The following is a 14,977-nucleotide window of genomic DNA, read 5'->3' on the forward strand; positions in this document are numbered from 1 at the left end:
AAAAGGACATAATCATGTTTTCTCTTCAGGTAAAAGAAACTGCTACATCATAATGTCAAATCAATACAAGTTAATCCGTTTTTTTTAAACATGTCATGTGTAATATAGATAACTTTCTGTGCCTAGGTACTCCATTGACAGGAACACAGACTTAGAGCGATTTTTCAACGTGGACGCTCTGAGTGGGATCATCAGTACAGCAAAGCCTCTGGACCGAGAGGCCAACTCTGTCCACAATCTCACCATTTTGGCCATCGAGATCTGTAAGTTTATAAAAAGCCACAAACAAGTCTGCTCTCAATGTCAGTAAAGTATTTGGGAGAATTAACCACTTATAGTCAAACTCTTAACTAACAATAATCAGCAGTAGCATACAATAAACCCTTTGCTACATCTTGCATTTTTTTGAAGTACATGTCCTTGGTCTGCAAAATACTGGTAGGTTTTGTGCTTTTGCTCTTCAAAAACACTATGAGATTCCATGCTGTTTTTATACTGATAATTAGTCAGGATATCTGGTACAGTAGAGTCTGCAGTCACCAGCTCAAAAGATGCTGAAACCAGTCTGTTGAGCAGTCACCAGCTCAACAGACTGAAGGTGGTCCTGCTTTTTTCTATACAGTGACTGAATTGCATCCATTCAAGATCTGTAAAAATTCCTGACTTCACTTCGACTTGAAGTCTGGCACTAAGAGCTTCGGGAAAAAGGATTTTTCTCATGCAATCAAGGGTGAAAAGGAGGCTGGAAAGTTTAGCTCATTTCAGTAAATGATTATTGTTAACCCCTCTGAGTTACTATAGTGTATAAAAATGCCAGATTTCCATAGTAATGCTGTGAACAATACAAACATCTCATTTGATTTGTTTTCTGAAGTAACACACAAGTCAAACAATTAATTAATGGCTGCCAAACCCACTAACTGAACAGATTATCTTCTCCAGTTGCCCCTCTGTTGTTTTGATCTAGTTGATATTTAGAGTCTACCCCATCCTTTTACAGAAAAATAATTATAAAACCTTTTCAAATGGCAGCACATGACAGTTTCTCTGGACAAAATTGTTTGATTTTTTTTTTTTTGGATTAGCTCCAATTTGATAACAAATGTTGTTAGCTCTGAGTAAAATAATCAAAATCAATTCTGTATATGCCTCTCTTTGTTTTAAAATTTATTTTAATTCACATGTGCGTACAGCTGATAAAACCCTACTTTAAATTGTGTTAAGCATTAAGTGAGTACAAAGCAAACTTTAACTCAGATTTTCTACTTTTCAATGATAACAGTGTAGGGTCTGACTTTGGTTGACTATTATATGAATGGAGGAAATATTTTTCATAATATTTCTGAGAAAAGAGCTAAGCTAAACAGCATGTCTGACAGCTGCAACATCATTACTGGAGGATTCGTATGGCACCTCTAAGTTGATCTAATGCCCCAATCTAAGATCTAAGGGGTTGTGGAGAAGGATTCTTACCATGGTCGTTAATTTAAACAGGAAAAGTTTGAGCTTTGCGATAAACCTGACACTGTGCTTACTGGGCCGTTAAAAAGGTGTTCATGGGGACCATGTTTGCTAGCTATTATCAAATTAGCAAAACAGCCTGAAGTAACAATAGCTCTAGAACAGTCTAAAAAATGGCATTCTTATACTTCCTTTTTTTCCTCCTCCTAACCCAAATGGTTGCTTCATACGGAGCCCCTAAAGGGACAAGGAAGGAAAAAAAAAACTTTTGCGAGATCTTGCAAAGGGTTTTCTAACGTCAGCCAACCGGAAGTAAAACAGTTAAGAAGAACAAGGAGAAGTAAACAGACACAAAAAAATGGCGGCGCAAACAAATTATCCATGGGGAAGGTTTATTGATTTTTATTTTGGTTTGCAGAATAAAAGGAAAGCAAACAACAAGGTGTCCTTGCTCTTCTTATCCCTGCAGCTTCCCCTGCAAGACACAGAAAAATGTACCTCAGTCTTCATAAAGAAGACAGAGGTTTTACTTCACTCCCCCCCATACAAACAGATGGAGTTGTCTATAATTTGAACCTATAAAGTAAAGGGATGATAAAATGAATAGGTAGACATACATATGCTGCTAGGTTACAATAACAGAATTTTTCACGTTTCCCAGAAAAAGACTGGTTGTTTGTGTGAATTTCTAATAAAGACAAAGTACTTAAATCCCCTCAGGAGTACAAATCACAGAAGAAAGGAACGGTTAAATGTAGTTAAGGCATAACTATATTTATTGTATGGAGGTTTTCAGAAGATCCTAATGCAGAGACAGAAGCTGAGGTGGATTCTTGAAGATTTAATGCAGATTCAAAGGCAGCAAAAGCAAAGTCCAAAGACAAAATATAGAAAACTAAATAATCCTGGGAATGTCAGGGAAAACGCACACGGGGAGCCAAGAAACGACGAGGAACTAGCAAACAGTAACTGAAGAGGAGGAGTATAAATGTGAGACTGAACAAAGACGGCTAATCAGCAGACAAGGAGCAGGTGTGGATTGAAGAAGAAAGCTAAGAGGAAAGGAACAGGGCTTCAAGGGGCATCAAAGATCAACCGGGGAAAACGGGGCTTAACTGTAACTACAAAGGAACTTGAATAAGGGTAAAGGGGAATAAAACTAATGACTACAAAATAAGGATTAACCTAGGGGAAAACTAGAGGATAAGAGAAGAATTAACTAAAACTAGACCCAGTAATAAATAATAAGAAAAATTATTTAATTCTTGACAAAACAGAATAACAAAATAAAGCACAAATAACACATTTTAAAGCCTAAAATCTGAAAGCAAAGTAGTTAGACACAAAAACAACCTCTGGTTTCTACAGTATGTAAAGAAACAGTATAGTTGATGGCAGCAACAGCTCTGTTAGTGCCTTTAACAGGAGACACATGGATAAACATAACCGATCAGAGCCAGTGGTAAAATCTATGACATTAAGAACAGAGCACTGTACATAGCAGAGATAATCGCTGAAAAAGCTCCTTCAGTACCTTTGTGTGGCACAAAGAGACATTGTTATTCTCTCTGGTGAACTTCAGTCTGGTCTTCAATAGTGAAAGCAAAGGTTTTCTCAATGCTTACCTTACACGAAAGGTAAAAGTCTGCAGTTTTGTTCTAATGGTAATGGTATGCAGCTTCAGATGGACAGAAAATGCATGAGATCACGTGTTTACATTTTAGAGTTATTTTCTAATTTTTTATTTTTGCAAGACTTTTTAATGCTGCAGTAGACTTTCAGAGTAACCTTGCCTAGAAGGCCAGACCTGTGTATGTTGGCAGTTCCCTTGAACATGCTTTATTATAGACCATATCCCATGCAGTAGAATAGCTGATTTTAAATTCTCTTCGGACTTCTTTAAATCCTGTACCAGAATAACAACTTCCAATATTTTTCTTTCTGAAGTGTCTCAGACAGCTCTATCAATTTGACAACTACTCAACATATACAAACCAAAAGCTTAATATATAGGGTTTGAACAAGAAAGAAAAACCATGCTGTCATTTTATTGACCATTTGAGATAAGCATGTGTGAGACTTTAGCCATTTTAAATGTAAATATATTTTTGGCAGTCCACATTTATCCCAAATAAGTAGCTCCATTGTTTTTCCACAAATATTGATAAATAAATAAAATATGCTTTCATAGCTTTTTTTTAATAACTTTTAGTATTATTAAAATAGTTTATTATTAGCCATATAAGTATGTAAGAACAAATTTTTTTATAGTGTTTCTTATTTTTTTCACGAGACTCTGTTTTAAAAATCTTACAAACTTTAGGATTATGATAATGCTGGTAGAAAAACGGTCCGGTGTGCTGCCATGTCATTTTTTTTTTTTTTTTACCTCTCTTTAAACGTAGCTGTCCGTTTATTACACCATGTACTCACTTAAAATTCTGTCGTTCTCTCTCTTTCTACAAAAATGCCCCCCCAGGGTTTAAAACAGTGTCATTTAGCCTGTCAGTAAAAAATCTTTGCTCCTCTCAGACTTCCTAATGCCCATTAGTCTGCAGAACAGGGGAAATTACAGCACATAGTTGCGACGTTGATGCACAGCTGTCAGGGAATGTTAATTTCCACGCAGGACGGTCACTGTGACCTCCATGTCTCCCTGAGTTGTGGGGACGAGATGCTGACTAAGGGCAGACCGTCTCACCCACGGGTGAACAATGTTAATGTGATGTGAAGAAGTGCTGCATGCCTTTTTTTGTTAATCTGTCAATGCTACAAGGACATGAACACCTTATTTCCTCTGTGCTTTTTCCGTCCCTTCATTTAACTAGTATTACACTAACATAATGGACAACTATCATCAGCACACATCCTACTGAGAACTTGATACAGCTCCATCACACCAATATCAGTTAAAGAAGCAGTCTTTTAGTTCCTCTGCTTTTATATCTTGAAAGAGAACGATCGCTGTGTAAAGGCTGCTTAGTCTTTTCAAAACCTTTTATTCTTCTCTGCTTCAAAGCTGTGTTTTTATTTATGTCTCATGGCACATAGATGTACTTCTTGGTAGATTTCAGGAGTGCTGCCTAATATAGCACAAGAGAAAAGGCAGGATATAATAATAGCCATATGAAATGTCACAACAGCCCCTCATGCGTGAGGTACTGACTTCTGACACACAGTGATACTCATACACTGTTTTCAGCTAAAATAAAATCTTTGATTTGAAGGACTGCCGCTTATATTCCCTGGCCTGCACAGTCTTCTGACATTATTAATAGTAAAAGTACTCTTTGTAGCTAAAAACAGGAGCAAGTTCGCTTCAGCTGAGCTTTGTTGAGCATTTGAGCTGCAGTCACTCACATTTCATCCTCTCTTCGCTACGTCCAGTCCATTCCAATGACAACAAGTCTGTGGCCTGAGGCTCTGTGCGCCCTTTTTATCACCATCAAATCAGCCACCCCGAATGTCATACCGTCATCTCTGGCCGGCATCATGGCGACGCCAGACTAAATTATCGTCTCGCACTCAGACTCATTTAGCCATCAGTGCGTGTCAAGCAGACAAAGGCGTGAAGCCCACTGTGGAAGATGGTTCACACACATGGATTTTCCCGAGAAGCCTTTACAAAGGCTAATCTTTCAAACTGTTTGACAGTGGATTGGTCAACAATGCCAGCTGTCTGAAGTAACTTGGAAATGACAGTGCAGCACACATTTGTGCACTTTCAAGCTTCCTTGAAGTTTTTTTCCTAATTGAAATCAGTTTAAAAATAGTTTCTTTACCTAAAAGGGAAAATAATCCTTGTTGTACCTCTTCAGTTTTTTTTTTTTTTGCAATTAATTTATCATCTCTAGAAAGGAAGGATGTAGTGTAGCAGCTTTTCTTACAGCAAATATTGAGTACCCTCTGACTGATGACCCTCTATTGTCATTTATATGTGGAGAGATCTTTGTAAGATTCTTATTTGGATTTCCTATAAAGATTAATTTTGCAATGTCAGCTTAACTAAACACAATCTATGGTGTCATAGATATGTTGACTAACATTATCTTACAATATAATATGCTGTTGCTCAGAGGTTTCCAACACCAGTTCTTGAGATCTCTTCTTTTATACTGTAATTCTAATGAAAGATTATTTTATCAATCTGTGATCAAGTTTAAAGAAAGCCATGTAACAAGTTACTGATATTAATCAGGTTTACTGGAGCAGGGATGCATTTATAAACTGAGGGGCAATAGCTCTCAGGGACTGCAGTCGGAGACCCCTACCAATACAACACCTAATATCAGTATCAAACTCGTTTTTAAACACATTTTTTCTTTTGAAATACTAATCTGAAAATAAAAAATGAAGACCCAAAGCTCTTCTTCTTTCTTTTTCTTTGCAGTGGATCCAAACCAGGTTGGCAAAGGCATCGCTCTGATCTCGGTGCGGGATGTAAATGATAATGCCCCAGTCTTTGCAATCGACTATGAAACTCTCCTGTGTGAAAACTCAATGCCGGGACAGGTAAGACCCAGAGACATCTCTGTTGTCAGCCTAGCATCCTTTCTTCTTCTTCTTCCTCTTCTTCTTCTCTCTAAGCTCCCTTGAAGTTTGACACACAAAGACAGCCTGCTGAGCCTCATAGCCATTAACACTCTCCCTCCCTCTAAACAACTACATTGGGCACAGAGTATATCTGCTTTGTAGTTTAGGATTATGCAAGGGGGACTCCATCATTAATAGGAGACACAACCTCAAGATTTAATAGCAGGACATGTGGAAGTTCCTCTTCATTAGAGAAGTTTCTCATTCACTTCCTCATCACTGTTGCAGACTCTGCCATTGGCCTTTTTCTACAGTTATTTGCCACATTTCATGATGTGCTAGAGTGGTGTTTTGTAATAGTTTGATGATAAACTTAACAAAAGCAAGAACTGGGTGTTGGTTTCATTGTAGAAATAATATCAAGTGAAGTGCTGTCTACTAGAAGAGAAGTAGGGTGTGGTTGAGGGACTGGGTGGGGGCAATGCAATGCTTGGACACATTTACTGTGTCGAAGCATTGCATTTTTCCCCAGAACATTTTGCCTCATTTTTGCTGAATGGCTTGTGTGTTTGTAGTGGTCATTTTTCAGCTCTTGGCATTTGGAAAATACAATCAGAGGCAAAGGCTAAAGAAGGCGGGCATGCCTGAATACATACAATTGATCAGAATGATGCATTTTCATTAGAAGTGGTTATTAGGCCATTTTGAATGTGTTATTTGCATCTTTACTTTGCAGCTCTTTATCATTGACTCTTGGTAGCATTGCCAAAAAAAAAATAGTAAATGAGTTTATTTAGAAAAAAAAAGAAAATTCAGTGCTATATGTATTTTTTTTTCTGTGTGCATAATGTTTAAATTATTGTTTCAATCTAAAGAGGGTAAGCATCCTTGCAGACCTAGAGGGTGCTGGAATTTGGTTATTATATTATGTGTTGTAATGAAAATCTCAGTCTTAAAATGGAAAATTAGGCACAGATTTGATCTATATTGCCTAGCTTAAAATGATTACATATTTAGAACTTTATTATAATAATACCACAAACTGCTACAGTGAGGGAAGTTTTCCCACTCAGAAGTCATGGAGGGGTCTGAAATTGTCATTGTAGGTGCATGTCCACTATGAGAGACATAATCTAAACAAAAAATCCAAAAATCACAATGTATGAACTTTTAACTATATATCTGTATGAAACAGCTGCAAACAAGTATTTATTTGATTTTTTTATTTATTTATTTATTTTTTTTGGGGGGGACATGGGATGTTGATGGGGGGTTTAAAACAGTTGAGGATCTCAACAGCTCCTGAGAAACGGATACACTAGAATAGGATTGTGCCTATAATCCAAGAATTAAATCCCATATTTCGAGAATTAAGTCCCTGCTGAAATGTTTGGACATTTTTACAGCCTAGTTTACCAGCTTAACCTGAATGCAGCATGTGCATCATCTCTCATTGATGGGTTTTCGTCCAGTGTACATCGTACAATTATGGAGATTGTGTAATTTGCATTCGACAGGTAAGCATTAGGACATAAGCTGACTTCACGGTTAATTGTGATGAATACCATAAAACAATTTTGATTAGGAAATGCGGGAAATGTATTCTGAATCCAGATTACTTAACTAGATCACAATATTTTCAACAAAAATCCACAGATCCGACTATAGTGGCGTATTGTTTGAATAAGAGCCTCTCCTAACAAAATCATTTCATGGAGATCTTATTGTATTAAGCCTAAACAGCTGCTTAGCCTTAAGAAAAATATAATATCAGTGGAGTAGAAGAAGAAAAAGGTGAATTCAATCTGGTTATGGAGCGTAAAGATTGAACTTTGGAGCAGTAGAAAAAGGTCATGCGGTCTGATGAGTCCAGATTCGTTCTGTTCCAGAGTGATGGTTTCTTGGGGTAGGAAGGCCAGTGGAGGAACCGACATATCCGTCATGCCTAGTGTCTACTATACAACCCTCTAGGGCAGTTTTATGATCTAGAGTTGCTTTAAGAGTTCAGGGTCAGACTACTGTATGTGAATTTAGCATGACAACAGTACTGACAAGACATTCCCTCTGTTAGTAGATCTAAGATAATAAATAAAAATGTCTGTAAACAATTGACATTACTGTGTAGTCTATGAGTAGTATAACTAAATATGATTAATTGGTAACCTAAATGAAATTACATTTTGTGGGGTTTTTTTATAGATCCGGTATGCTAAATGAACTGTTGAAAAATCCTAAGCTTAAATTCAATGGGGCAAATAATTTTGTTTTTTTGTTCTTAGGATCCAGGATTATTTGCAGCCCTAATAATCACTGTAATAAAGAATTACATCAGTGAAAAAATGATATAAGCAATAAAGTAAATTTGTTTCAGTAACCCAGTTCACTAAGTGAAACACATTATATAGATTAATTACACAGAGACATTTGCTTTCAAGCCTTTAGTTTTCATAATTATGATGATTTGCTGCTTAAAGCTAATGAAACGTGACATTAAACATTAGAACATTCATCAGTACCATAATAAAATATTTGTAATACAGAATGTGGGCTTAATGCAACGTTTTTTCTTTCCATGCCGCATCATAGGTTGTCATTTTAAAAGTTACATTTAATCCTAAATTTACCTTAATCAGAAAGCATTTTTCTAGCTGATTGATTGTTACTATGCATGTGCTGACCACTTTATTAGGCACACCACTTCAATTTGTTCTTATATATAAAAAAAAAAAAAAAAAAAATAGGTCAGTTTACAGGGGTTGGGATTCCTATTAGTTTTTTAAAACACCATTTTTTTTCGTACCAGACAGGTTATTCTGAGTATTTCATTCGTTTTTCTCATCAGATTTTCAGGTATTGGTTTTGTGGATCTAATTACATTGTTGTTGTCAGGGTTCAAAGCGGTATGACTTGTTTCAAAGGATATAAATGTAATCTTATTTTAAAAATCTTTAATTTTTTATGTCGCATGTATGACACTGCAACTTACTTTCTTCTCTTTCTTCTAATATACACTATATTGCCAAAAGTATTTGCTCACCCATCCAAATTATTGGAATCAGGTGTTCCAATCACTTCCATGACCACAGGTGTATAAATTCAAGCACCTAGGCATGCAGACTGTTTTTACAAACATTTGTGAAAGAATGGGTCGCTCTCAGGAGCTCAGTGAATTCCAGCGTGGAACTGTGATAGGATGCCACCTGTGCAACAAATCCAGTCGTGAAATTTCCTCGCTCCTAAATATTCCACAGTCAACTGTCAGCTGTATTATAAGAAAATGGAAGTGTTTGGGAACGACAGCAACTCAGCCACGAAGTGGTAGGCCACGTAAACTGACGGAGCGGGGTCAGCGGATGCTGACGCGCATAGTGCGAAGAGGTCGCCAACTTTCTGCAGAGTCAATCACTACAGACCTCCAAACTTCATGTGGCCTTCAGATTAGCTCAAGAACAGTGCGCAGAGAGCTTCATGGAATGGGTTTCCATGGTCGAGCAGCTGCATCCAAGCCATACATCACCAAGTGCAATGCAAAGCGTCGGATGCGGTGGTGTAAAGCACGCCGCCACTGGACTCTAGAGCAGTGGAGACGCGTTCTCTGGAGTGACGAATCGCGCTTCTCCATCTGGCAATCTGATGGACGGGTCTGGGTTTGGCGGTTGCCAGGAGAACGGTACTTGTCTGACTGCATTGTGCCAAGTGTAAAGTTTGGTGGAGGGGGGATTATGGTGTGAGGTTGTTTTTCAGGAGCTGGGCTTGGCCCCTTAGTTCCAGTGAAAGGAACTCTGAATGCTTCAGCATACCAAGACATTTTGGACAATTCCATGCTCCCAACTTTGTGGGAACAGTTTGGAGCTGGCCCCTTCCTCTTCCAACATGACTGTGCACCAGTGCACAAAGCAAGGTCCATAAAGACATGGATGACAGAGTCTGGTGTGGATGAACTTGACTGGCCTGCACAGAGTCCTGACCTCAACCCGATAGAACACCTTTGGGATGAATTAGAGCGGAGACTGAGAGCCAGGCCTTCTCGTCCAACATCAGTGTGCGACCTCACAAATGCGCTTCTGGAAGAATGGTCAAAAATTCCCATAAACACACTCCTAAACCTTGTGGACAGCCTTCCCAGAAGAGTTGAAGCTGTTCTAGCTGCAAAGGGTGGACCGACGTCATATTGAACCCTATGGATTAGGAACGGGATGTCACTTAAGCTCATATGTGAGTCAAGGCAGGTGAGCAAATACTTTTGGCAATATAGTGTATATGGCACTTTTAAGTGTACAGACACTAAAATGTGCCAGTTAAACACATCTTGCCTTGCCCAAACAGCAAAAAAGCAAATCAAGTAGAATACCATCTTTGAATGCATAACTCGTCAAACCTTTAAGTAGACTGGTTACAGCTGGACCACGTAACACTCCTTTGATCATGGCAATAAAGGCTATGATTTTACACTGGCCTACCAAAGTTAAGATCATAAATAACAGAATTGAAAAAAATACCACCAGATCTTATGTGTCTAGATTTTGGCAACATTCATATTTCTCAAATTTGTCATAACCTACATACAACCATCAACATGTCTTGCTTTTTATCAATGGTTCAGGCTGATGATGGGAGACATTTTTTCCAAGTTTATGACAATTGTGTACCTATTATCTGATAAATACTTACAGCAGGATAAAACACCAATATGTTCAGTGTTCTTTAGTGGCTTGCACAGTCACAAAACCTCAATCTAATACTGCGCCATTGTGGTGTGGTTGATATGCATCATAAATAAATAATTGAAGAAATCTTCTGTAATCATATGATGTTCTCAAGTTAATGTGGTCAAAAATCTGTTGGATATGTTTGCAAGACATTGTTGACTTAACGTCACAAAGAGTGAGGGTGGTTTTGAAGACAAAAGGGGATTTGAGTAGATAATAGCCACTGGCATTTGCATTTATTATGCAAATGTAAGTTTGGATGAGATAGAAGCTGAAGAGTTTTTTTTGTTTACACTCTATATGAAATATGTTTAAAACACTTCAGAGTGATCTATGACTTAAATTTTCCTCGGTTATAAATATGATGTGAAAGACAAATGTTTTATTAGCATTGACCCCCTCGGCTGCATGAGAAGTTTATCTTGCCACCATGCAAAGGTTCAACGATTGTAAGGGAGGTACAGAAAAGTGACTTTGAATAGACTACTATTGCTTTCAATATGTCAACTGTTTGTTTCGAAAAGAAAGTTCAGTTTATGACCATAGGAAATGTAAAACTGTATATTTTTCCTTACAGTTCACAAAGTGTAATTGTTAAGATGATACTAAATGTATCTTTGTTCCTACAGACTCTTAAAGCTGGGCTTGGTATTTAACAAAATGCGTATGCCCATAATAAGGTAAGATAGAGGATGTGTGATGCTGAGGGCTTTGCTTCTCTTAAAAAGGTTCCACTGAATTAAAGGTATAGTGGGGGATGTTTTTTTTGGGTGGATCATCAAAATAAGTGGGCCTTCTGACTAACATGATTTACTATATAATATGCTGTTGACTTTTTGTCAATCATTCTGGTGGTATGTTTACTTAAGGCCATCCTACATACCTGTCCCCATTTTCACTTACAGGTGCTGAGTCTGACATAGTGGCAAAATTGCAACTCTTCTTTTGGAAAGTAAGCTTGTATGAGCGGTGCAAACAGCAACTTTTAATGGGCTCGTGCACGCTCTCGCAAGCGTTTAATAGGTAACGGATACAGGGTTGTGCATGTGCTTTTTTTTTTTATTGGGGGGGCAGGTCTTTTAAAGAATTCGCAATAATCCTCCACTTTAATATAGTGGGGGGAAAAATTAATTTAGGTCATGCTTTACGTTTTTAAACAGATTTTCACAGACCTTCACCAGGGTACTAATAATGGTGGTGAGTGTTGCTGTACATGGGTCTTAAGTGAAATTGATTTAAGCTGTAAAGCTAGCTCTTATACCAGTTTTGTCCTATTATTGATACCAGTCAGCAGCTAAAAGTAATTTTTTTTGTTTCCTTTCACTCTTATTCCAATTTTGAATCAATCTCATTCAAATACAGCCTTCTGTTGGGCACCACAGCAGTGCACCAGTGGGATCCCACCTTCTGACTGCATAATGAGAGCAGGGAAGATGGAGATTTCATGATGAAATTTACACCCAAAAACAGATACAGAGCAAATAGAAGGAGAAGGGTTGACATTTGAATGTGAAAACACAGTTTGAATTACAACGAGGTGTCTGCTGCCTGTTACCAAACAGGCTGGGTGGACTCATTACCTGTCTGATATGCGCTTCACCACCTCTGTGATTCCTAATTAATGAAAATGCTCCTGTTGTGTACTGTATGTGTGGACACGGCTATGGACAAGTTGGCTGTACTAAATGTGGTCGCCAACCTATAAAACTTTGTTAAATAATAAACAAATAAATAATTCATTCTGCCCACGGGCTGTCACGCCCATTGGGTTATTCAGAGCCACAGCAAAGATGAAATAATAACATTTGCTAGTTGGGGCCAGAGTTGACTCTGTGGCTCTGTAGCTCAGATTAACAGGCAGTGCTGCAATGAAATAACCTGCCATTTTTCAGGCCTAATTAAGGCAGTCTCGTGGCACTGGCTCTCTCCAGAGATGCCACTTGTTACAGTTCATTGGTGCGTCTGTCTTCTGCCATAATATAAATTGATATCATGATGGGGGTGGAAGGGGGCAGGGCACTGTGGACTGGCGGGACAATGGGGAGGAGGGATAGATTCACATTGTACAATCACTCCATTGTAATCATTACACACATGAGTGGACCTGGGAATCGGCTGTCCCCTGTCTGCTCTACAGCTTCCAAAAGGGAGTTGAGTAAAAAAAAACAACTGATATTTGATATATGCAGGCATATGATTTGTGCTTTCTTTTTTCCAGATTACACAAAAAGTACAAGATTTTATTTTACCTAAATGTAGACTACAAAACTAAACAGCTTCATATTTGCAAATAAAAACCAAATCGTGCTGTTTTATTTTATTTTTGTGGTATTAGGGGCCTTTATTTGACAGGGAAAGGATAGAGGGGGAAGACAGTAAACATTCCCAGGTTGAGATTGGAACCAGAAATGCGTGCGTTAAGAAGTAAGGTTCTATATATGGGTTACACTTTTCCTCTTCATCACTATGCTCTTTTTTTAAATAAACTGTTGAATTGTTTAGGTTTTTTGTTTTGTTTTACCTGTTTCCAGTTCTATTTGACTATCGTAAAGACTTTGTGCTTTTTTTGTTTGCTTTTTTATGTTTTACATTAAGTGTCATGGTTGGCCACCTTCTAACATCTGTCTTAAATTTGCTAGCAACCCAACCGTCCTACTTCAGAAATATGAGCTTCCAAAACAGATCATTTTGGAATGTAACATTGATATTTTAATCTAACAACAAATAGCAGCACTATAATTTATTATATTTGTTTTAATAGGTTTGTGGTAGTTTTTTGATTCCAGACAATTAAGGTCTGAAATGTTCTTCATTTTATGAATACGAATAGATGGAACATGATAACATGAGTCCATACTTGTGTTCTTGTGAATTGAGAATTGGCCATTGTTTCTCAGAGGTTGCCAGGTCTGCCAATGCCAGCAAACATTTAACTCAGCTCTCCAACAGAAAAGCTGCTGACTTCATGTGTCTTCCGAGCCAAATTGCTTAATTATTTTGCTCCTCAAAATTAAAAATCTTGACTGATGTTCACCCTTATTTTGCTTGATTTTAGGTCTCCTTGAGTCTGAGAAATGTAGAGAGAAAGCCATTTCTCAGTGCGATTACGGAGTTTGTCTGACTTGGCAACGCCTGTGCTCTGTCTCGTGTGACTTCATAATTCCTCTCATGTAAACCAGATGTAAAGATTTATATATTTTGGATCTTTCAATACTTATGAAGCAACTGTTTTTATTTATTTTTCCATTAAATTATTACTGATATTCTGCACCACTCTAGAAGTTCTTTGGATATATTTAAAAAAATAATACTTTTGAAGACAAAGTTGTCGGAATGCTTTTTATAATAAACAGAAGTTTGCGGTTTATATAAAACTGTTTTTAATCTAAAGAAATGATATCAAAATTTATCAAAATCATCTCTATAAATTGTCTTATGAGACTTTTCCATGTCTAGTAAATAGTGTTTTCACCCCTCCCTATTCTTGAATTTCCATAAATACAAGAGTTGGAAATCTGTGCTAAAATAGGCAGTTTAAAATGCGAGTAGTTGGGGAAAAAAATCTTATTCAAGGGTTAAGCTAATGGACTACTAGTTTTCTACAATTTAAAAGAAACAGCTACTTTAAAAATAATAACAAATGGAAGTCATAAAGAAAAAAGCTTTTTGCTAAGTTCATTCTGACGTTTGATTTGAGGTCAGTGTTTGTACCGTTTTGCAATAAAAGGAACTTTAAGTCACATAAAGTTCATTACCTAAAAAAAAAAACTCTAATGTAAAGAACACAAGTTATCTTTATAGATTAAATATGGATTGACATCACACGCCATCTCTGTGTGTTGTTCATCAGTCTCTTGTTTACAAGCCTTGCCCAAAATGTGTGCATGTAGATCCATGTGAGTACAGTAGCCGCTGCTCAGGCCCTGCATATAAAATTTGATATTTTAGAATTTAAGTTTGCACAGTAACAGCATTTAATTCACCATAGCGAAACAATTCCAATTAATTTTCAGGGGGAAAAAATCCCAAGAGGACTGTATAATCCCCAGTATTTTTGTGTAAAATTAAATAAACGTAAATCATGCATAAAGGCAGTCAGCTTTCAGTCAGTGTTGAGATAATGAATGCAGCATTTTTAAATTACAGATGCTGTTAAAAGGCATATATAAAGTAATTGTTTTCCTCACATAATGGGCAAATCACGGGACCCTTTATCCTTTGACTTCAGCTAGTGCTTTTCTTTAGGAATACTGACTTTGAACGAGTGGCTAAGC

At 37.4% G+C, this 14,977-nt stretch overlaps 1 protein-coding gene across 1 annotated transcript in view; it reads left to right on the top strand.

Moving 5' to 3' along the window:
- cdh7a (cadherin 7a) overlaps nucleotides 1-14,977 on the top strand; it is a 219,914-nt gene that overhangs the window by 167,236 nt on the left and 37,701 nt on the right. The window contains exons 8-9 of the mRNA XM_038297491.1: nucleotides 127-263; nucleotides 5,852-5,973. Of these exons, the coding sequence (XP_038153419.1) occupies nucleotides 127-263; nucleotides 5,852-5,973 (259 nt within the window). The remainder of the gene's footprint in view (nucleotides 1-126; nucleotides 264-5,851; nucleotides 5,974-14,977) is intronic.

This window comes from Cyprinodon tularosa, unplaced genomic scaffold, assembly GCF_016077235.1.
Source record: "Cyprinodon tularosa strain WSP-4 unplaced genomic scaffold, ASM1607723v1 ctg389, whole genome shotgun sequence".
Taxonomy (NCBI): Eukaryota; Metazoa; Chordata; class Actinopteri; order Cyprinodontiformes; family Cyprinodontidae; genus Cyprinodon; species Cyprinodon tularosa.